Source organism: Crinia signifera, chromosome 4 (genome assembly GCF_055691185.1).
Source record: "Crinia signifera chromosome 4, ASM5569118v1, whole genome shotgun sequence".
Classification (NCBI taxonomy): Eukaryota; Metazoa; Chordata; class Amphibia; order Anura; family Myobatrachidae; genus Crinia; species Crinia signifera.
Genome location: NC_139220.1, coordinates 185,678,810 through 185,702,887, shown reverse-complemented (window position 1 = coordinate 185,702,887; position 24,078 = coordinate 185,678,810). Strand labels below are relative to the sequence as shown.

Genomic DNA, 24,078 nt, shown 5'->3' with positions numbered 1-24,078 from the left:
ATAGGCAACATCCCATCTTCAATAGAACTCCCATGTTAGCATATTTACCCCTAATGTGGTGAGCCACTTAAAAATAAGAACATTAATATCGTTCAAAATTTCAGACGATTTTTTAATAAAAAATAAATAAAAAATTACAATAAATGTAAACATTTAAGGCAGACTGTTTAAATTGCAAAAAATAAAAATTGGACTGCCAAGGGTTAAATGCGCGACCGCGTCATTCAGAACCCGTCGGCGACTAATAACCTGCACGAAGGTTAATTGGTCGGGGCCAGTGTAGAACACTGACACTTCTCTGCAGTGCTGTGTGCTGAGAGAGACAGCTTCGCTCAGAACGCTTGTCGGCCCGTGTGTAGGGCCCATATGTGTGTGTTTTATTTCAGCTTATTAAGGAAGATAATTATGCAGGATCTTTACTTTGTATCATAGTATTCATATATGTATTCTGTTTGTCCTGCCTGGCCACCATCCTTTACAACATATACTCTACCTTTATGACCTCTGTAGGGTCTCCTGGGCTAAGGCTCGCGCTAACTTCTTCAGTCATGGTGCAAATCGTGTCTCACTGAGCTCCATTGAACGGGGAGTCTTCTTTGTCAGCCTGGACGCTGAAGCTGGAGGGTATAAGGAGGATGACAAGAACTCTCTAAGTGTTTATGCCAAGTCTCTGTTACATGGAAACTGCTACAACAGGTATATACTGTAGTGTTGTTTTATGGATTCTCTTTTACACACACACACACACACACACACACACACACACACACACACACACACACACTCTTTTACAAGTGAATTTGCATGTCATAAATGTTGAACTGCAGAACTTGCGCATTGAGCGGGAGCCGCTCATTAGATATTCATATATTCACTTCACTCTGGTCCCGGCTTGTTACATGCGGGACCAGACAAGCGGCTCCCTGCCCCTGTCCCGTGCCAGCATTCCCGGGGGGGGGGGGGGAGAAAGGTTGAGGAAGGGTATAACTGCGCTGAAAACACGTGTTTCAGCACAGTTATACCCTTCCTGAACCTTTCTTTTCATTATTGGGAGTGACTACCCATATTTTAACTGCTGCTTGGTAAAAGCACACTCATTTCTAAGCACCTTGCCTTGATATCTTGATATCTATTCTATTCCCGGGGGGCAGCCTCTGCTGCCTGTGCCCCGGGAGCCATCCCCCACAAATTCTGGGGCAGGGAGGCTTACGTCTCCCTGCCTGCCTCCGTCCCCCGGCTCCCTGCGGCATTCACCGCAGGGGTTAAAATTCGCCAGCATAGGCAGCAAGCCCCTGCTGTATTGAATAGGGTGACAGGGAGGGCTGGCAGCGAATGCTGCAGCCCTCCGGAACCCTGCGAATGTGCAGCGAATCCTAAACAGGATTCGCTGCACATGGAGAATAAAAACATTGAATACTCCCCATTATATGAATATTAATGAGCGGCTCCTGGCCTCTTGCTGGCGAATGTGTAAAAAAAAAAAGTTCTCCATTTGAGCATTGAATACACTCTCGGCGAATTTCACTAAAAACTCCATTGAAAACCACCGGCGAATTGCGGCGAATCGACAGATATTCGCTGTACATTTTCAGCGAATTGTCCCCAATGAATAGGGCAAATAGTTTTTTAGGAGAGAAAATTCGCTGTTACCCCCACGAATTTCCAGATTCGCTGTAAAATACGGCGAATCTGAGGCATTGAATACTGGCCAATGTGATTTTTTATTTATACTCTATTTCCAGTTTTAGTTTTCATCTTCAATCTATAAATGCTATATATGATTTTGTGTAAAATATATAATAACCTAGGTAACGCTGCTAAATCTATGTCATCTTTTTCAAGGTGATTTCTCTTGATATACTTTATACAGATGATTGTTTATGCTGAGAATATTCCAATAGCCTTCATGCTTGCTTACTGCATCTAATTGCTTTTTATTACAGGTGGTTTGATAAATCATTCAATCTAGTTGTGTACAGTAACGGAAGGCTGGGTCTGAATGCTGAGCATTCCTGGGCTGATGCACCAATCATTGGACACTTGTGGGAGGTACTATTGTATGCATGTCCATACTGTATGTCTTTACAAAATATTGTGGTTTGCGGCCCATATGTATTATAGGCCCATTTGAGATTTGGGCCACCTTGAAACATTTGTGTCTGGAACAGGTGTCCCCCTTGTACCCTCCTGATGCTGTGACTGTATAGGGGCCTGATTTAGAGATTATTGAAATGCAATATCTTTCTCAAATGGGCAAAACTATGTTCACTGCAAGTGGTAGAGATGTAGCATGTTCAGAGAGAGAGTAAAGGGGTGTACATGCGGTTCAACGCGACGGCTGTCAATAGCGATTTGATATGGACGGCCTCTGCCAACATCAGACAGGTGGGACAGCGGGTGGCAGATCGGAGCAGAAATAGACTTACCTGCCAAGTCTATTTCTGCTTTCGATCCCGATTCCATGAGGCCTCGCATCAAAACTGAATCTGCATTGAATGCAGCTAACACTGTTCGATTCAGTGTCATTTTGTTTTTATAAATTCTTTATTTTCATTTTTTCAATTATAAGAGAAAAGAAAAAACATATACAGTTTGCGTGCTTCAAAAGCGAGACATTAATCAATTTCAGTCGGGAAACAAATAAATGTCTGTACATATTATAACAAATAAAACATGACAACAATAATAGGAGAGTCCAAATGAAATCGAAAATTGACACTGAATCGAACCGTGTGTACACAGCATTAGATTTGGGTGAGTTATTTTGTTTCTGTGCAGGGTAACTACTGGCAGTTTTAATTTTACGCTACAATTTAGATTTTGATTTGAACACACCCCACCCAAATCTAACTCTCCCTGCACACGTTACATCTGCCCCTCCTGTAGCGCACATGGTTTTGCCCATTTGAGAAAGATTTTGCTTTTGCGATCAACTCTGAATCAGGCCCTATATCCTCCCATCTGAGGACTCAATTTTCTCTCTGCTCCATTCCAGTTTATGTTGGCCACTGACTGCTTTGAATTGGGATACACAGAGAATGGTAACTGTCATGGAGATGCTGGACTCTCCTTGCCCCCACCCTACAGATTACACTGGGATATTCCACCACAGGTAGGTGCTGTTAAATGATTGACTTTGAAAAATGACAGAAGCTGGATCGTTTGTATTTTATCTATTTACTTGTTTTCACTCTTAAAGGCTTAGTACATCTGCCCAAAATGCTGTTTCATGATTGGTATGGTAGTGCAGTGGCGCACGCAGGGGGGGTTTCTGAGTACTCAGAACCCCCCCCCCAGGAGTCTAAGGAACCCAGTCTGAAAGCTGAGGGTCCCCTCTTTCCATAGGTACAAGAATTTTAAAAGTCGGCCTTTGGGAACCGGAGATATCTGACTTGCAGTGGTCCCCATCCAAGCCTGTTAATTGCTCTTCCCAGTCAGATATTTCAGGTTCTGTCTGACTGAGAGTTTTTCTGAGGGTATATTCCAAAAGCTGCGACTCTCCCCCTTAGATGGTCTCTACTGTTCCCAGAACCAGAGATATCAGCCTTCCAGCTACACACACCTGGTATGTAGTTTTATATTCTCGTTGGCAGATTGCTCTGCCTCCTGAACTTTGATCCCATAGTCCCCAATACCATTTGGAAGGTGGGATTCTCTAGTTTTTAATTCCATTAAAATCTAAGAAATCTATTTCCGGGAACTGGAGATATCTGCAGTCAAGCAAGCTGTCCTCCCACCAGAAAATTATGAATAATAAGCCCACTCCACTATACACCCCTCATCTGCGTATTAAACATCCTCTACCACCCTGGAAGTTCTGTATCAGGGCCCCTTCATTCAGCCCAATGCCCCCTTCCCCCACCCCATCTCCCACCATCTGTGCAGTAAAGGGGTAATTAGTGGAAATTACAGATCCGGGCCCTACATGCTGAGCGGTTGATATAGTACCCCCTACCACCCGCGGGACATCAAAGCTTCTGCTCATAGCACCCCCCAACCCTACCACTGGACGATCGGTAGGGGCCCCAATACATTGCTATGCCTAGGGGTCTACACTGCTGCTGACACCCCTCGGTACTTGTGTATTTTGGCGGCGCCCGATTTCAGCATCGTACAATGAACGTATCGCATCGCATCGCATGCCATGTACCTGATGGCATGCGATGCGACGCGATTTTGACCCCTATACGATGAAAAATCGTATAAGCACCCTAAAGGGTGCTTTTGAGCACCCTAATGGGTGCTTACAGTGTTAAATGCACCCCACGCCACCCCCCACTATAAACGTGAACCCGAAGCGTGGCGAGCGCAGCGAGCCCGCGAGGGGCGGCGGTACGCGCCCTACGACCTTTTCATACCCCCACTATCCACGTCGGCGTGGAGTAATAGATTAGTGTGGCGAACGCAGCGAGCCACCGAGCCCGAAGCGTGGCGAGGGGACGCGGATACCTTCACAGGTAAACGCGTCCCTTCGCGGGCTTCACAGGTATCCACGTCCCCTCGCGGGGCTCGCTGCATTCGCCACGCTTCGGGCTCGGTGGCTCGCTGTGCTGGCCACACTAATCTATTCTCAACTCCACGCCGACGTGGATAGTGGGGGTATGAAAAGGTCGTAGGACGCGTACCGCCGCCCCTCGCGGGCTCGCTGCGCTCGCCACGCTTCAGGTTCACGTTTATAGTGGGGGGGGGGGGTGGCGTGGGGGTGCATTTTACATTGTAAGCACCCATTAGGGTGCTTATACAATGTTTAATCGCATCGCATCGTATGGCATTGTATGCCATGTACAATGGCATGCAATTTGAAAATTGTATGCCATCGTACACTAACCAACGAAATCGCGTCGCAACGCATACCATCGCATGCGTTATGGTATGCGATGCGATGGGTGCCGCCAAAATACACAAGTACCCACCCCTATATGTATATGTATATATATATATATATATATATATACACATATATATATTCTTTCATTATTATTATTATTATTATTATTTATATACATTTGGTCTATCTATAATACTTTATAGATACCATCTCCGTGCTTTGCTCCGCCCCTCTGGAAACCCCCTTCTGAAAATCCTGCGTTTGCCCCTGTAGTGTGCAATTAATCACAGTGCCATATGATATATGTACCCAGGGCTGTAAGTATGGCGGTACGGAGTGGTACGGCGTACCGGTAAAAGATATTATGCCGGTACCCCGTACCGCCATAACAAATGCCCTCCAAAGTGTTTAATGCGCATGTGTGCTTATCTAAGTGGCGGGGGCGTGGCCTCCGCTGCCCCGCCACAGCTGATTCCTTGCCGAGGGGAAGTGAGATGAGGGGAGAGCATTGTGCATCTCTCATCCAATCATAGCTCGTGGGCCGGCAGCCAATCAGGAGCCAGCCCGCGAGGTATGATTGGCTGGTGGCCCGGACACAGTGAAGCTGGGGAAGGAGAGACACGCGATGCGCTCCCCTGGCCCTGGAAGAAGAAGCTGCAGCGGCGGCGGCAGGGGAGGAGAGAAGATGTCAGAAGGGTGAGTTACTTGTGCTGCTACTGGCTTCTGGTGCTGTGGGGGCATGTGTGGCATTGTGGGGGCATATCTGGCACTGGGGGCATAACAAGCACTGTGGGGGCATATGTGTGGCATTGTGGGGGCATAACTAGCACTGTGGGGCATATGTGTGGCATAGTGGAGGCATATCTGGCATTGGGGGCATATCTGGCATTGGGGGCATACTTGGCACTGTGGGGGCATACTTGGCACTGTGGGGCATACGTGGCACTGTGGGGGCATATGTGTGGCACTGGAGGCATACTTAGCACTGTGGGGGCATACTTGGCACTAGGGGCATATCTAGCACATGGGGGCATATGTGTGACACTGTGGAGGCATTTATGTGCGGCACTGTGGGGGCATATGTGTGGCACTGTGGGGGCATACTTAGCACTGTGGGGGCATATATGTGTGGCACTGTGGGGGTAAATGATATCTGGCACTGTGGGGGCATATATGTGTGGCACTGTGGGGGTAAATGATATCTGGCACTGTGGGGGCATATATGTGCACAAGCCCAAACAGAAATGTCATTGTGTTTTAAAGTTTTGTCATGTAGCCACTCTCCCTCGTGTAATATGACCACGCCCATGACACGCCCAACCACGCCCGGCGCGCGGCACAGTACCACTAAGACATTTTTTCTACTCGCACCACTGTATGTACCCTTTCCTTGTTATATACTTTAGATCTGGGAACTGTGCTTTGGTGATCATGTATATATGCAGTAGAATATTTATATTGGTGTTTAATATAAATATTCTATTGTCTATTAAAGAGCCCTTTATTGTTAATAGTAGCAGGATGGTTAGGCCCACTGATAATATTTGGATAAGAAAAAAATAAAAAAAAGCTAATGAAAACAATTGCCTCCTTCCAGTGCCGTGAGGTCATTGAGTCCTCCTACTTCACAGCCAAGACACTAGCAGATGACGTGGATTTTCACTGCCTCCGATTCACAGACTTTGGGAAAGGACTCATCAAGAAGTGCAGAAGTAGCCCTGATGCATTCCTGCAGATAGCACTACAGCTGGCTCACTACAGGGTAATGAGACCAACAAACTACTTACACTGCCAACATACACTAGTATGATCCATGAGAATGAAAATCTATAGAAGAAGTTGAAGAGTGTGTGTGCATGTCTGTCGCATTCTGGAGACACTGTGGCACTCAGAGCCGCATAATTTGGCAACAAGGTACCTCTGGACCAGGTGGTGTGCACCTCAAAGCCGTTTTTGGGACATTCCACTTAGATCTGAAAAACAAGATAGACGATCTAGGAAAAAGATGATAAAGGAACAACACCATACCTGATTTCATTGCTGTCATTGAGTATGAATGCAATGCAAACACATTCTAACATTATGATGGAGGCTTTAAACACGCATGCGCACAGCATCTATTCTGTTGTCAGATTGGGGGGAATCCCAACTGCCCCCCCCCCCCCCACCCGCAGCGGTACACTGCTGGCTGCGGGAGGGACGCGGGACCGGAACGTTCTCGCGTTTAGCGGGACAGTTGGGAGGTATGCAACCAGCACACTACACACACATATACGTAGCGCACCTCATACACTTACACATTGGACAGACACACACACACACAACACAACACATGCACACACACACACACATACATACATGACACACCACACACAGTACAACACACACCCACATACACTGCAACACACACACAAAAACAGTACAACGCACACAAACACACAGAACACACAAAAAATAAATGCATCATAGGAGCTAAATCTCAGGAGTGGATGTGGAATTCATCAACACACACAACTATCAAGTCAGGAGTGGTGTGTTTCAAACAACAACACCACACCTGATTTCATTGCTGTCAATGAGTATCAATGCAAACACATTCTAACATTATGGTGGAGGTTGTAACAAATTATAATCTTGGGCCTTTGGTACAGCATAAGACAAAAATTTACAGCAATTTTGGAAATTAATAAACCCCCAAGGTTTTTCCGGGCAGCACTGGGCGGGTCAGCTAGTGTTTAATATGTCCATTACATCACACTAAGGTTAATTTTGTTGGGAGCCAATTAACCTACCAGTATATTTTTGGAGTGTGGGAGAAAGCTAAAGTACCCTGAGGAAAGTACGGGGAGAATATACAAATGCCGCACAGTTAGAGCCATGGTGGTGATCTAACCCATGACCTCAGTGTTGTGAGGCAGTAATGCTAACCATTACACCATAAATTATAACCATGTAGAACTGAGAGGCAATCTAATGGCGAAAGTAAGAAGTATTGAATTAAAGTTGGATACGGATATGTGTGGAAATAGGGACTGTAATTAGTATAATAGAGAGTGGCATTGGTTGCATTACCATATGTATAATATACTGTATGGCATGTAAAATGATAATACAGGCATGTTAGGGTAAAAGTATAGTTATAACGCTAGAGGTGACTAACACAGAGCTAACACCGTAACCTGACTGTTACTGTAATTAGAAGTCACTATGTCGTCCATTTTTGTGTCACCTTGTGGTTACCACAGGATAAGGGTCACTTCTGTCTGACATATGAAGCTTCGATGACCCGTCTTTTCCGTGAAGGTCGAACAGAAACTGTGAGATCCTGCACCAGCCAATCCTGTGACTTTGTGAAAGCCATGGAGGATCCCAATCAAACTGTGGGTACTATCTCTATGCTTTTTTGTCTGACCTCTTTTCACTGCTCTTCATATATGTTGACTTTGGTTTGATCATCACCCATTGTTATTCAGAGGGAAAATCGTCTTGCCCTGTACAGGGAAGCGGCGGAGCGTCACCAGCTAATGTATCGTTTAGCAATGACAGGGAAGGGCATTGATCGTCACATCTTCTGCCTATATCTTGTATCCAAGTATCTGGGAAATGAGTCCCCCTTCCTTCAGCAGGTGAGACAATACACCATGATACCATTTGTCACTAAGTTAGTTGGTGTTTAATTACTTTGTAATATTATTTTATTTTTATTCCTACATGAATCTTTCATTAAAGTAAAACTAAGGGGATAGTTCTGAGTTTAGATCAAAGCAAAAAAAGCAAATCACTGTGCACCTTGGTAAAACAATGCTGCACTGCAGATGGGCAGATGTAACATGCAGAAAGATGTGGATGTTCAAACTCACATCTACATTGCTGGGCAACAATAAAGCTGTATTTGTGTGCTACATGTACATGCAAAAGCAGCCAGTTTTTACCCTGCATGAAAGAAGAATACATTTATTTTTGCAGTATAGTTTATTCCAGATACAGGGAAGGAAATGTACTAAGATCTGCAGTTTCTGACGATTAGCAATTCGGATTGGTTACAACTGGGATCGAGGGGGGGGGGTTCTTATTTACACAGCTGCAGAATTTTCAGGATTCTTATTTTCTGTCTGTCTGTAACATCAATTATTAATTTGCTTAAAGTAACATCTTATGAATCATCTGATATCTGGCTGTTTAGCAAACAAAATAATGCATTGAAATGTCTTTTTCGTCATGCCGCACATGGGTATTGGGGGGGGGGGGGCACACATGGGGAATGGGGCACATGATAATGGGGCACCTCCTGTCATTAAGGAATTTTTATTTATTTTTTATTAATTTTTGTTACTTAGGAAAATTTTGATGTTTTACTTTATTAAAACGCAGCAACACAATGTGCATGCTGGTACGGGGATGAGGCAGGGCCGGATTTGTGCCTAGGCCCGTGAGGCTCGGGCCTCAGGGCGGCACCAATCGAGGGCGGCACGGCAGGCTGACATTCTTTTAAATAGCAGCATGGCAGAGCAGGTGGGCAGCGGCAAGTGACAAGTGGCGCCGCCGACATGACACGATTCATCATATGTCGGCGGGAGCGCCACTCGTCACCCGCCGCTGCCCACCCGCTCTGCCATGCTGCTATTTAAAAGAATGTCAGCCTGCCATGCCGCCCTCGATTGGTGCCGCCCTGAGGGGCCCGAGCTAGGACTTATACTTTAATAATGATTACATTAAAATAGGGGGGGCAAAAATGTTGTGCCTAGGGGCGGCCTGACCCGTAAATTCACCCCTGGGATGAGGGGTGCTAATGTGATACGCCGCCGGTGGGGGTAGATAAATACCTTGAGTCGCTGGATACTCTTGGTTCCACACCGGTTCTTCGCCGCGTCGGCCGCAGAGAACACACCACCCTAGGAACTCAAGCAAGGCGCCCAGCAGGTACAACTACTTACGTTTTATTTAGTGTAAAGGTAAATCAACAATTGTCATACGTGTAAACGGCCTGAAACAGCTTAGCACTATCCTACTACCTTACACCTGCCTAGCAGGTTACTTGCTTCTTATGCATCAATAATTTCACATTCAAGTATGCCGCGGACTTCTCGCGGCACTGGAGAGTGGGAGCACACATCCTGCAGGCCGTAAACCAGGTTCGGGGAAGATGGTGCCCTCACTCGGCAATACTACAAACCATATGTGGGTCTAGCCACCTAATAGATGGGATAACGATATGCACGGAATATAATGTAGACAAAGTACAATTAATATGAGACACACAATGTGACCTTCAAAACGTATCTATCTAACACTGTCCTGAATGAATCTCTCCTAAGTGTACGCCCTAGGATGCTGTCCCGGGATGAAGGATGAATCTTGTAACTCCAAATAAGAATATAAACAGGCTCCTGGCAGTATGAACTTCAGGCCACCATGACGGCAGAGTTCTCCCTTTCTGTAGGTGCAGTAACAGCAGCGTCTCTACAACCTTAGGCCACCTCCAAATAAACATGCACTGAATGGAGGGCTGGTCCCCTTAGTTTAGTGGGGGTCCCGTGGGGCTGTCCTCGCCCTGCTTGGGGTATTCCCTGGGTGCCCGGCATTACAGGGGCTCTGGTGCTTTAATGGCTGTCACCCCTTATTCACCTGGTGGGGTGCTGTGGGTGACATGGGGTGTGGGCAGGAGTAGGTGCGCTCATGGTGGGCAAAGGGGGTGTCCTTCAGGGTATACTGCGTTGGTGGCAGGGAGTGGATAGGGAGGCAGGCCTGGGGTGACCAGCGCAGGGGGTACCTGGCATCAGCAACAAGTTGCAGGCTCCTGCCCGTCACGATAGGGTCCCCTGGCATCTGGACGGCTGGTGCAATCTTCTGCAGGAGGGCACGCTAGTGTGGGCGCTGCTGATGCAGCGTTGCCGCACTCAGCTGCACCTCTCCTGACCGCTGGACTCCACGCTGGCTTCTCTCTGCTGCCAGCTGCTTCACTCGCCCGGCGTCTCCTCTTCTTTCCCCCGACGTCAGCTGGCTCTCCGGCGGTGTTGAGGCTCTGTCCCCGCCTCGCCGATGGAACAGCTCCGTTCCGCTCTCCTCTTCTGCCACACGTCACCACTCTCTCCTCTTCTCTCTCCCGACACCAGCGCCCGCGCGTCCTCCTGCTCCTCGACCTCTGCACCCCACAGGTACCTCCTCCTTATTGGTCCCCCATTGGCTGTCAATCAGCCTGGGGACCCGTTTTCGCGCCCTCTACTGAACGGGGTATTAACCCCTTGAAGTCCGTGGTCCTGGCGGCATTATAAAACATGGTTGCTCAGCAACCCTATTAACACGGCCCCCGCTGGACAAATTGGTCCAGGTCGGGGTGCCACACTAATCTTTGTAGTGGGGTGCAGTGTACTGAAGTAACTAATATTATTTGCCCGTCCCCTGCATGTCCCAGAATGTACTGTAGTGCTGCCTACTCAGACAGGTTCCCTACACCCTGTGTTGCTTCAATAAAATAACTTGAATACAATAAAATAACAACATTTTCCTAAATGGTTGGTTGTTATGGGTAACTTCTCCACTGACACACCAGATACACTTAGCTTCAAAAGTGATAAAATGGAGAGTGATAAACAACCAACCAATCAGCTCCTGTCTGACATTTTCCAACACAGTCTGTGACATGGAAGTTACGGTAGGAGCTGATTGGTAAGTTGTTTATTACTTTCCATTTTATCACTTTTGAAGCTTAGTGCATCTGGCCCTAAACCCCTTAAAATGTAAATGATAACACACAGGACTGCTGAGGTGTAGAAACCTCCTCAAGTCTCACTAGTCTCAGTTTGCACTGGCACACCTTATTTCCTTCAAGGAAGGTGACCTGTAAGTTTGCAGAAAAAAAAACAATAATTTGTGTTTAGTTTTGATCTGCATGCTTTGTATTTAACTTCAAATTTATCAGTTCAAAAAGAATCTCTGGGGTTTAATGAAACCCAGCATACAGTACAAAGCACAGAAGAGATATACAGTACATTGTAAAAGCACTGTGAGAGTGTGAGCCCCACATAGTCTGCCATAATGCAAAGTTTAGCAGGAAGTACCCTGTATTAAAGTGCCTTCAAATATTAATGTGTAAAGATGTAGGCACTGTCAAAGTTCCCCAAATACAATGTACTGTAAGTGACTGTAATACTCACACGACAAGACATACAGATGACTCACACGACAAGACATACAGATGGAGCCTTCTTCAACTAGCCTTCTCTGGTAAACCGTGGCTCACCAAGGCTGCTTATCTTCTATTGTTCTCAGCAGCAATACAATACATAGAACAATAGAGCAGGGGATTAAGTCTGACAGCCCTGGCTCACTTAATTGTATTAAAGGGACAGATGAGTATGGCTCCATCTGTAATTACCTATACTATTAACTAAAAAACTGCAACTACCAGACTGGAAATCAGTTCCAGACCCCGAAATTCCTAGTGGCAGCCTTGCCCCCAATACCCCCCCACATAGGACTTCTACCCAATTGATGTACAATAATATGTGCTTCATGCCCCTCAGGATCATGGTGGCCACAATTCTGTCACAGTGTGACTATGACAGGTATTCTATGACATGAACACAAAAAAACTTTTTTTTTAGCCTTATAGGACTATCTGGCTATCCAATTATAGCCCATTTTTACTGCAAGGTAAATAACCCATTTAGTTCCAGAACCCATGTATTATCACAAAAAAAAAAAAAAAAACAGTTCTCCATGGGCTGCTTATTAAGGACTCTGCTTTGTTTGCCTGCGGCACGTGATGCATAATACGCAATAAGTGCTGGCTTAGGGAGCTAACTGGATAGCCCAGTGAGTCCATTAGCTTTGGTAATTTACTGTAGTTAATTGGACACCATCCTTACTGCGCAGTGTGCAGAACTTGGAGATGCCACATGACTGACTTTGACACATCAACACACAGCACTAGTGGCATCAGAAAAGTGATGTGGGGGTTCGGGTCAACCTTAGCAGGAGTGTCAACAAAATGTTGACTCCTGTCGTAGTGAAGGACCCGACAGTGCAGGGACTAGCCTCCGGGGGCCGCCCAGAATCTCCTGGAGTGATGTCATTGGGATTCCAGTTTAGGACACTCCATACATGCCTCCAGCGCATGAGGACGATACGCAGTGCGCACTGGGTGTCATCACACCCATTGATGCCTCTGCAAAGCACAGTACGTGCTGGATGGTGAGTATTAGGAGTAGGTGCGGAGGTGAGGATGTTTGGCACTTCATAAAGGAGAGTGATAAACAGCCAGCCAATCAGCTCCTAACTGTCATGTTTCAGGCTAGGTTTAAAATATTACAGATAGGAGCTGATTTGCTGGGTGTTTATCACTCTCCACTTTATCACATTTTGAAGCTTGATACATCTGGCCCAAAATGAGCTATTACAAATTATAATAAATAACCTGTCTAAATACAAGGCATTATCATGCATCACATAGCATTACAATACGTATTCACTAGTCGTATGTGTTTCTCTGTTCTTACTTCAAGAAATATTACAGTCAGCCTTGTATTGGTTTGTGTGATGTGGTTTGAAATCTCTTGAGCATGCCCTATGGATTTTACAGGTGCTGTCTGAACCCTGGCGGCTCTCCACATCACAAACTCCACAACAGCAGCTGAAATTGTTTGATTTGGAGAAATTTCCAGACCACATATCTGCCGGAGGGGGATTTGGACCCGTAAGTGAAGGGAGACAGATTGCTTTGGTCAAACACTAAGGGCCTGACACAATCGCAGAAACATACGCATTTCATGATTTACCACAGACTGCGTATGCATCAAGCAATAGTCCATAGCCAATATCTCCAATTGAGTTGCATCTTAAATAGGCATTTCTGGGTGCACTCATTCAGACATGCAGTACAGAGACTTTTCTGGGAGTGTAATGGACATGTAGCCTGACTTCCATGATAATGGCGATGGCTATGGACTGAACAACAGTGGGGGGAGCAACTCATGCTGTGATGGTCTTACTAATGATGTGATGGTCATAGTAACGTAACTAGTAAGTAAGCTACCAAGGCTGGGAGCAGAAGCAGCCACATAGATGCTGTCTCTCCTGCCAATAACAGTGGCCAATAGATCTATGATCAGTAGCCCGTTAATGTTAAAATCCTTTATTTACACCTTATTTATTTCTTCAATGTCTCTATATTAATGTGCATTTCAGCCTAAAATATTTTTAAGCTTATCATTTTTCCATGACATTTTGAAATGACAGAGGCAATGAGGTTTACCCATAAAGATAGATGTATTACTCCACCTGCCCCAAAGAGCCATTTAGGCCTTCCTTCCACCTGCTTTATTGCTGTGCACTATGCAGTCATTTGTTACCCTCACTCAGTGGCATAACTATAGCCATGCAGCCCCCGCGGTGGCAGGGAGGCTCTGAGAAGGTGTTTGCGCTGGGGGGGCTGCGGGGCTATAGTTAGCCACTGCCATCTGCCCCTGCTGCGGGCGATTCTGTCTTGCGGGTCCCGGCTCCTGCTGCTTATAAAAATAAAGTGACATTTGGAAAATGGCTAACCCCATACAAAAGACAGTTTTTGAGGATGCTAGAGGAGGCGGCGGCTTTGTTAACCCCAATGGGGGGGGGGGGTTTGTTGCTATCCCTACTAGGGGGGGGGGGGCGCGCTGGCAAAATTTTCAGCAGGGGGGCGCATAATTAATAGTTACGCCACTGCCCTCACTCTATCTACGGCATGATCTTACAGGTGGCGGATGACGGGTATGGTGTATCCTACATCTTTGCTGGGGAGAATGTCATCACTCTGCACATTTCCAGTAAATTCTCCAGTCCTGAGACGGTAAGATATTGACGTTTCCTATATATTTCTTCTTTAACAATTAAAATATTTACTACACAAATGTTTTTGCTACCCTGCCATAGTAAAATAGTAAAATATGTATATTAACCACTTGCCGGGCATGGTCGCATTAGATGCAACGACTCCTTTCCCTGACATGGTTACATCGGATGCAGTCAGTCAGAAACCCCCTCTGGGCGGTGGCTGGAAAATTATATACAAGCAGCATCTGCCCAGTAGGTGTTTCTGGTAGCCCCCAGTGCAACCATGGCTCTGCCCCAGTGTCTTGAGTCCTAGTACTACAGCTCACTGTACCTGGGCTGGCTGTGAGCTGCCTAGCGGTAGAGTGAGCCAGATTCTTATTCACACACTCACATTGCATCCTCTCTCACCCTCAGCCCTAGCTCCAGCAGAGTCCAGGCCAGGGCACTGTATGATAACCCTGGTCGAGCAACCCAACATTTTGATCCGTGTTATATGAAGGGTTAAACCCAGGTTGCTCTCTGTATAATGGGGGACCTGGGTCCTCTGAAAGGGGTACAAGTCTCCTCTTCTCTTCCTGCTTACTTTTTTGACGCTGCTCAGGGCTACACCTCCTGCAACCCTATGTGAGGCTCGGTAGCAGCACTGACAGAAGCCTTCTTTGTAGCAGTCCTGACAGGAGATCCCGCTACCTGGTTCCGGTAGCCAACATTAATCAACTGCTGTCCTCAATTAGTCAAGTGTCCCCCCCCCCCATTGAGCCCAGTCCCTCTGTCCCCTTTCAATCCATCCCAGTGCCCCTTATATGTTACCCACTGCCTATCTCCATCACCCTCTCCTCTCACCCTGCACCTCTCCATCCCCCACTGCATCTACCTGTCGCCCTCAGCCTTTCTGTCGCCCTGTACCTGCTGTCACCGGTTGCCTCTCCACATAATAATCTACATCCCCCACTGCCTCCCCCTGTCACCCATTCCCTGGCTTCATTTACTTCTCCCTTGCCCTCTATTGTGAAGCCACTCCCACTTTTCCTGTGCGGGTAAAATAACTCCTCCCACTTTCACCCTGCCATGGTGCCCCCCTGTAATTTTTTTCTGGATCCACCCTTGGCTCAGAAGTCCCTTTCTGAGTGATATTGTTCACTTGTAGTTTCCTCTATGCTCATCACTAGTGACCTCTCCTCACTGGTGTGTCTCTTGGCATGATCTGTTCTTGTGCTTGCAGGACACGGCACAGTTTATAATAGTTCTTTTATATTAGTCTGGTTGCACCCGGGATTTTGTACCTGGGTGCGACCTGGCTTGTGACCCTTTTCCACTGCTGCCCCTACCTGACATAATTATTGACTTGGGTTTCCTGTTTACACTGCACCGAGAGCTGGGTTGAATCCATGTTTAACGCTGCTCGCTAGCTGGATTGAAATGTCGCTTACTGCACATTATCCCGGGTTGCATTCATGTGCAATAACCCAGGATATTTTGGGCAGTGTAATAGCTGTATAACTCCTCACACAAATGCATGTTGTGTAGCTGCTTTGGTAACATGCTAATATAATATGTTATCTCTGAAAAATCGCTTCCTCTCCAAATCTACATCATTTTGAATTTGAATGACTAATCGCCAGTGGCGGTTTTTACACTGCAGCCCCCTCAGGAAAAATCCACCACTGCCTCTGCCTAAAGTGAAGCCAGATGCAGTCTATGAGACTGCTCTGGCAGTGACTTCCTATTGAAAGTCCGACCTGCCAGTCACTCAAGGCATCCCACCGGGAGGTGTTCCCTCCCTCCGGGATGCCTCTCTGTGCGGAAATGCGCGGCAGCCCCCAAAACGGGTTCTGCACATACACAGTACCGCGGGCCATACTGTGCATGCGCTGGATCCGGGAACCTGGTTAAACCTCCGGGGGCTGCTGAAAAGGCAGCCCATGGAGGCTTGGACCAGCGCATGTGCAGTATGCATGAAGTTACTGCACATGCGCTGGCACCGTGCAGGGGACCGGTGGCTGGGGAGCACGGCGGCCGGGGAACATGGCAGTGGCAGCAGCAGTGGGGGGGGGGACACGAATTGCGGCAGCCCCCCTCCTCCAAAACAGTAAGAGCTGCCACTGCTAATCGCGTTTGCAGCTACATTATAAAGTGTAAAACTGGCAATTGTACTTTAGTGTCAACCTATTGACTATCTATACAGTTTCTATCTATTAATCCATACTCCTATAGAGGAATAGATTAGTGTGCATAGATACAGAGACAGTTTCTGCTACCCGGTTAGTATGTATCTAATCTACTTGTTTTCCCTCAGAATTCTCACCGTTTTGGGCAAAGGATCTGTCAGTCTATGCGGGATCTGGCTCAGCTCCTAACTGTCAGTCCTCGTGGTGAACGCTGACACCCAGCCACTGCTGCGAGATCCCATGATGCATCACATATCTTGTGTTACTTTCTATTCACTGAAAGCTTAATCTATTTGTCATTGAAATTGTAATTACAGAAAAATTAAGTATTTTCATTTAATGTGTTAGTGATGAATGGATCTGTATAGTTTTGACTCAGGTACAACCAGTATATTATGTGGATCATGTGCTTACTCTGGAGAAAAACAAATCGGAATATATGTAAATAATGTTGTGCTACCCTATTTAGTCCACCAAATACAATTGCTGATTTTTATCACATTATGTTTCTCTAAACTCAATGATATGAACACCACTGACTTGGGGACAGATCTATCAAGCTTCATCAAGTAATAAAGTGGATAGTGATAAACAGCCAGGCAATCAGCCCCTAACTGTTATTATTAAAACACAGTCTATATTGTGACAGTTAGGAACTGATCGTCTGGCTGTTTATCACTCTCCACTTTATCATTTTTTGAAGCTTGATACAATTGGACCTTGGGGAGTTATTCAGATTTCCAGTGAGCTGTATAAAGTACATATTGTGAGCCGACTCCCGGTATATCGCAAACGGATAATGTTGTTATAGTCTGTATTTGCACACATAGAGATTTCTTTAAAACACTGATGGTGACATTTAATAGATTGCGATTTTTAGTAAGATTCCGAAATCACACCTTATCGGATTTTTTCAAATCGCTAATTTAAAAAAAAAAATTGACTTTTTAATGGAAACCGAATTTGCAACTGAAAAATGCGATATGGTGTGATGTGGTGCGATTTTTAGTCATGAAAATGTTCAAATTAATGAACAATATTGCAATATCTTTTAAAAATAAGAAAACGGCGTAGGGTCAGTCCGGGGAATGACCCTGGAAGAGTGGGGACCCCCAATAAAGGTTCCCCCCTCCAGAGTTACCCCTGCCCAGGCTAAAGCCCGGGACTGTCCCTGGTACCCCTGGGGCGGTGGGCACCAATCTAATAAATTGTTAAGATTGGATTAAACTATTGTGTAATGTTGTGGAACTACAAGTCCCAGCAAGCCTGCACTGCATGCATGGTCTTGGAGAACCACAAGTCCCAGCATGAATTTCTAAAACCGGTTCTTTGAGCCACGCCTTTAAAAAAAAAAAATATTTACTTTTACACTTTTTTGGGGACAGAACCATGCACATATCACACTGGTCTGTGCATGATTCTGTCAAACTCAGCATGCTGAACGTGGTCTATTTTTGGTAAAGTTTTCTAAATATCGCATCCTATTAAATTTGCAAGTTGTATACTTTATAATGGGAAAACATCTGGATGCGACTTGAGGTGTGAGTCAAATTCGACAGGTCAGAATGTGCGATTTTCTACAAAAAATTGCAAAAGTCGAAAAATCACATATTATTAAATGTCACCCTGAATATCATTCCATTGCGTGTAACCTGAGGAAATAAAGAAAGAAAAGAAGCATATTAAAGGGTAACTGAATCATTGAACCAACTTATCCAATGGCCCCACAATGAGAAATTTTGGTCTCAGTTACAAAGGCAGTGTGGCCACTCTGCATTGGGTTGGTGAGGAAATGGCCAGGCCAGTCCAGGGCTCATTATTTTCTAACTCATTTCTGTCTTAGCATAACAGGAACAGCACTGATTTGCACTAAGTTTTTTTATTTTTTTTCCCCACTAATTGTAAAGTCAGTAAGGGGCATGTGTGGGGAATAGCTGTGGATATTACAGCTGGATGCATAGAACTCTGTGAAAATGGTGCGGCGGACATTTTTGCGGCAAATTTGGCAGCACTGTTGCCTTCAACTTGGGACTCTGAAGGTGTGAGTATTAAAAGAGTGAGTGCAGCATTTGTGTTGTCGGCCTCTCTGGGACTCACAGGGCCACATGCCCTACTCACACTGCACCCATTATAAATATGCCACTGATAAAACAGCCTTTTCCACACGTAAAGCACATAAAATGCAGAATTATGGCTTTTCCTGTGTATTGAACCCCAGATAATGCCTTTTCTAGCAGCCTTTTTCTTGCAGTTGCTTAAGCTGCAAAGAAAAGTCCCCTCTTTAGGGCCTGATTCAGACCTGATCACTAATCTGTGACTTCGCTATACGGCCGATTGTTGAATGACTGGCCGATTGTGCATGTGCGGCAGCCGTATGGTGCATGCTCTCCCACAATTAACAACAAAATTCTTGACCGCTATGTAGTTTTTAGTCATCCTGTAGAGTGTTCCTGAATGTATCGGTGTACACTTTTGACACTAAGACAATATAACACATGAATGGGCAATAGGCAACCCTCCAGCTGTTGATGAACTACACATCCCAGAATGCCTTGCCCTAGTTTTTCTATTTGACCATGCTAAAACGTATCCAACAGCTGGAGGGCCAGTTGTTGCTCACCTCTGATATAACAGCTGTTGAACTGTACATAAATAATGCAGAAAGTGAACTCAGATGAGAATCTATACTAACGCTTTATCATTTTAATTAGAGATGAGCGGGTCCGGATCTCTGGGATCCGACAGATCCTAATATGATAATCCAAGTCAGGATTCGAGTCGGCTTGGGAGTTCCCGCCTGAATTCCAGACCGAAAACGAGGCAAAACATCATAATTACGCTGTCGGATTCTCGTGGGATCTGGATTCTATATAAGACGCATGCGCGCCCTGCCATCTTCACTCCATTATAGGAGAGGGAAGAGGGTGGTTGGGATCTGTGCTCCATGCTCCGTGCTCTGTGCCCCGTGCCCTGTGCTGTGATTTATTTAGTGACTGATTTTGTATTTTGTTGTAAACTAGGTGCTGCAATGCTCACACGCAGGGGCTGCAGTGCTGCTGACTGTACACTCAGGGCGGTATTCAATGAGGCTGATTTGCCATGTTTTTATGGTGATTTTGTGCTGTAAGGCGAATTTTTGACTAAAACGGTGATTCACCCTATTCAATGACCAGATGGCGAATACATTTCAAGGTTTTTTTTGCCATGATTCACCGAGTAGCAATCGCTATCTTTTTATGGTGAAGTGGAATGTGAACTATTAAATTAAAGTTTTTTGTTTTTTACATTTGGTGTCAAAAAATCAGGAATTTTATTCTGAGGAGGGGCATGCTATTTTTATTCATGTGCTGTAAGCACATGAATATATATTTAATAAAAAAAAAATATATATATATTTTTTTACACAGACCAGCCAGCAGGGGGCCGGAGCCGAGCCGCTCATTAGATATTCATATATTCACTGCACCCGATCATTACATATGCACGATCGGGTGTAGTGAATACCCGGTCCCCTGCTGGCACCCCCGGGGGGCAGCCTGTTCTGCCTGGCACCCGGGGAGCCCACCTCCCCCCCACAAACATTCTGGGGCAGGCAGGGAGACTTCCATCTCCCTGCCTGCCGCCGTCCTCGGGCTCCCTGCGGCACCGCCGCAGGAGTTAAAATTCGCCAGTCAGGGGCAGCGAGCCCCTGACTCGTTGAATACTGGAGCCGGCGAGGCTCCGGAACGCAGTGAGCAGTGGCGAATGTGCAGCGAATCCTAAACAGGATTCGCTGCACATCGCCAAAATGCTCATTGAATACTGCCCTCAGTGTACAGGGGCTGCAGTGTCCATAATACAAGGCTGTTTCCATTGTCCAGGGGCTGTGTCCATTGTCCAGGGACTGTGTCTAGGGTGACGGGCTGTGTCCAGTGTAACGGGCTGTGTCCAGTGTGATGGACTATATCTAGTGTCCAGTGTGACGGGCTATATCCAGTGTCCAGTGTGACGGGCTATATCCAGTGTCCAGTGTGACGGGCTATATCCGGTGTCCAGTGTAATGGGCTGTGTCCAGTGTAAAGTAAGAGAAATAAATAAAAGTAATAAATAAAATAAAAACACATTATTAAACTGGCACCCTGTCTGCCCCTGCAGTGCCTCTCTGCTTCCAAGATGTGCCAGGTTGGAAGTGTAAGGTCCACATGTATGTGATGCCGACTGCTGTCCCTTAGCTTAGTCATCCAGCTACCTCGGTATAACCTTTTGGCCGAACTACAGTAAATGAAAACAATTTTGTGAGCTGTGAAGTGATCAAAATTGACTAGAAATGAGTGGAAACTAATGTTATTGAGGTCAATAACACTTTAGGGGCAAAAACAGGCCCAAATTCTGTTATTTTAGCCAATTTTAGCATTTTAGCAAAAAAATCCAGATCCAAAACCAAAACCCGCAAGGGTGGTTTTGCCAAAACCAATCCAGATCCAAAACACGAAGGGAGATCCAGATCCAAAGCCAAAACCCGAAAAAGTGGCCGCCGTACATCTTTAATTTTCATATGAAGCTAACCATACTTTGGGGGATATTCAATCCCCGCTTCTATTTCCAATGGAGGAAATAGCGGCTGGCACCTATTCAATGCTGTCTTTCCCGACAGCATTGAAGAGGCAGATTGAGAGAATGGGCTCGACTTTAAAAGCTGTTGGGCCTGTTTTGCCGAGGACAGCCATGAATTGTCACGATCACGGCCGTATCTAGGCAATCCATGTCCATTTTACAGAAAGGGAATTCCGTCTGCCGATATACAGGCGAGCAAAATGCAAAAGGGTCACAGCTGTTGGGATGTACCGACAATCGTGATCCGGGATTGAATACCCCCCCCTCTGTGTGTCTACAATTCAAACTACTAGGTAGGAACCATATTGCTTTGATTAAAAACACATAAGCATAGATTGGTGGGGTGCTGGCCCAAAGAGAGTCACTACCTTCCAATAAACCTTTTTGGCCCAGCACCAGTGACAGTTTTTACCAAGGGGCTGAAGGGCTGCTGGATTTTTTTATATATATTTTTTATATAGTCAGTACTAGAAACAAAACAAGGCACTATACATACTGTAGAAATGGACACTTACAATAGGACCCAATCTGCCAAATTAAAGCATTACATTGCAGAGAGGTACAGGAAATAATCAAGTGACAGTTTAAGGAAAAACATAAACCGTTCTAGGAGGTTGAAGAAACAAGCACACAATCATACATACCGTATTTTGATAAAACATGTTTAAATGCATGTGAAAGCAATAAGGAACAATGAGCAGAAAGGAGGATATACCGCACAGGAATGTTTCAGGAAAGTGGCAGTGTCAGGCCCGCAAACAAATATGAAATAAACAATAATAAAACATCACATCTGCTCCCCCCTCAATACCTCAAAGTTATAGGAGGACAACCCTCTGCCATGCGCAAAAGATTCCAGGAGGTATTGTACGGATAATTAGGAATCTGTGTTTGACTACTGACAGGGTTGCTAAGGAGTTTTCATGAATCTCAAATAATCTCTCAGTCCTAGTACTCTATTTTAGCATAACCACCATCCATTCCATATGGAAAATATAAAGCAATTTTGTTTTGAAAAAGGAGATAGTTGGGGGGTTTGGGGTGCATGCACACCCATGGAATGTGTGCCCTGACTGCTATTAAAAGCCATCTGCCTCCCCCTTGAGATGCTAAGATTTTATGGGAGAATGCAGGTAATTTATCAAGTGTTCCTGAGATTAATTATTGTACATACTTGTAACCAAAATCTTCAAACTATCTGGCAGAACCATAGACAATGGAGTGGGTTGGCCTCAGGGACTCAGATGAAGACTTTTTTCTTCATTTTTCAGATGCAGGACACAACATAGATTAATTCCAAAGGCAAGCGTAGTTACAGGCAGTAGCATACAGGTAATCCCAGGATAACAGACTTTTGCAAGGGCTCCAATGGTCCCTACCATAGCCCACACCCCGGCCTATCGCTTGGGTGGCTAAGACACTGTCAAGAGCAATATGACTCTGCCCTGGAAACCCTTATATCAGGAAAAAAGCCGGGATGCTGATATCATTCAGGGAGCAGGGAAGAGCTGCGGGGCATCACCGGGGGACGGGGAGGATGCAGCAGTTGGAGCTGATGCTGCTTCCTCCCTATAATGGGAACGGGACCCATTTTATCCATTCACACTGCCTAGCAACCCAGGTCCATCCCGGGTAAAAACCTTCTTTTAACCATGGTCGGATTGCTGGACCTGGGATTTTTCAAAAGTCCCTTTCACACCACACAGTATATCCCGCACTGTTGTCAACCTGTGCTATATACCGCACTGTATCCAACCCGCACTGTATCAATCCTGCATTGTATTGACCCTGCACTGTATCCATCCCACACTAAATCCCATACTGTATCCAACCTGCTCTATATCCCACACTGTATCCAACCACACTGTATACAACTGCACTGTATCCAACCCACACTATATCCATCCTGCATTGTATCAAGCCTGCACTATATTCAACCCACACTATATCCAACCGCTCTATGTCCCACACTGTATCCAACTGCACTGTATCCAACCCGCACTGTAGCCCCTTTGTATTCCAAATTGTATCCAGCCGATACTATATACAACCTGCATTGTATTCAAACCACACTATGGCCCTTATTCACATTGGCGCGTACGCATGCGAATTCGCACGTTTCACCCTGCTACCCCCATTGCGCATGTGCAGCTAACGCACTGCGCATGTGCAATCTAATTAAAAAGTACTCGCAAGCAAACTTTCGCGTAGATTTCTCCGTGCGAACGAGTGCATAGGTAGTAGGCGTGCAGTGGGCGTTAGCATGGGCGCGACCATTATAATGAGCAAAACTGGGCGTACACATGGGCGTTCACTATGAGTGGTGGGTGTGCTTTCGCATGAGTGCAAGAGGGATTGTTCCCCTCAAACGCAAAACTTTTCGCAAGCTCAAAGCAGGTTTTTAGTTTCGCACACCTTGCTCCTTGTAATGTGCTCATTCGTACGGAGCAAACACACGCACGAAATGGATAAATCAATGGGTAAATCAATGGCACCTGCACACTATTGACACCAATACATGGTTGATTTCATGAGACAATTAACTCAGCACAACTTCTGATTGCATACCACCAGCAATCACGTGTTAGCAGATACAAACTTCTTCTGTTGCTAAAGTTATTTTGACCAAACCAATGCTCTACAACCAAACAAATCCCACCGTTAGCAGACTGAGGTGAGTGT

The 24,078-nt window shown here is 45.8% G+C and overlaps 1 protein-coding gene across 2 annotated transcripts in view; it reads left to right on the top strand.

The window, feature by feature from the left end:
- CPT1B (carnitine palmitoyltransferase 1B) overlaps positions 1 to 17,302 on the top strand; it is a 44,650-nt gene extending 27,348 nt beyond the window's left edge. For both annotated transcript variants that reach the window (XM_083183187.1, XM_083183185.1), the window contains exons 11-19: positions 511 to 696; positions 1,944 to 2,049; positions 2,996 to 3,112; positions 6,426 to 6,590; positions 8,074 to 8,208; positions 8,302 to 8,454; positions 13,410 to 13,523; positions 14,559 to 14,651; positions 16,932 to 17,302. In XM_083183187.1, the coding sequence (XP_083039313.1) occupies positions 511 to 696; positions 1,944 to 2,049; positions 2,996 to 3,112; positions 6,426 to 6,590; positions 8,074 to 8,208; positions 8,302 to 8,454; positions 13,410 to 13,523; positions 14,559 to 14,651; positions 16,932 to 17,018 (1,156 nt within the window). In that variant the 3' untranslated portion in view covers positions 17,019 to 17,302. The remainder of the gene's footprint in view (positions 1 to 510; positions 697 to 1,943; positions 2,050 to 2,995; positions 3,113 to 6,425; positions 6,591 to 8,073; positions 8,209 to 8,301; positions 8,455 to 13,409; positions 13,524 to 14,558; positions 14,652 to 16,931) is intronic.
- Positions 17,303 to 24,078: the final 6,776 nt, after the last annotated feature.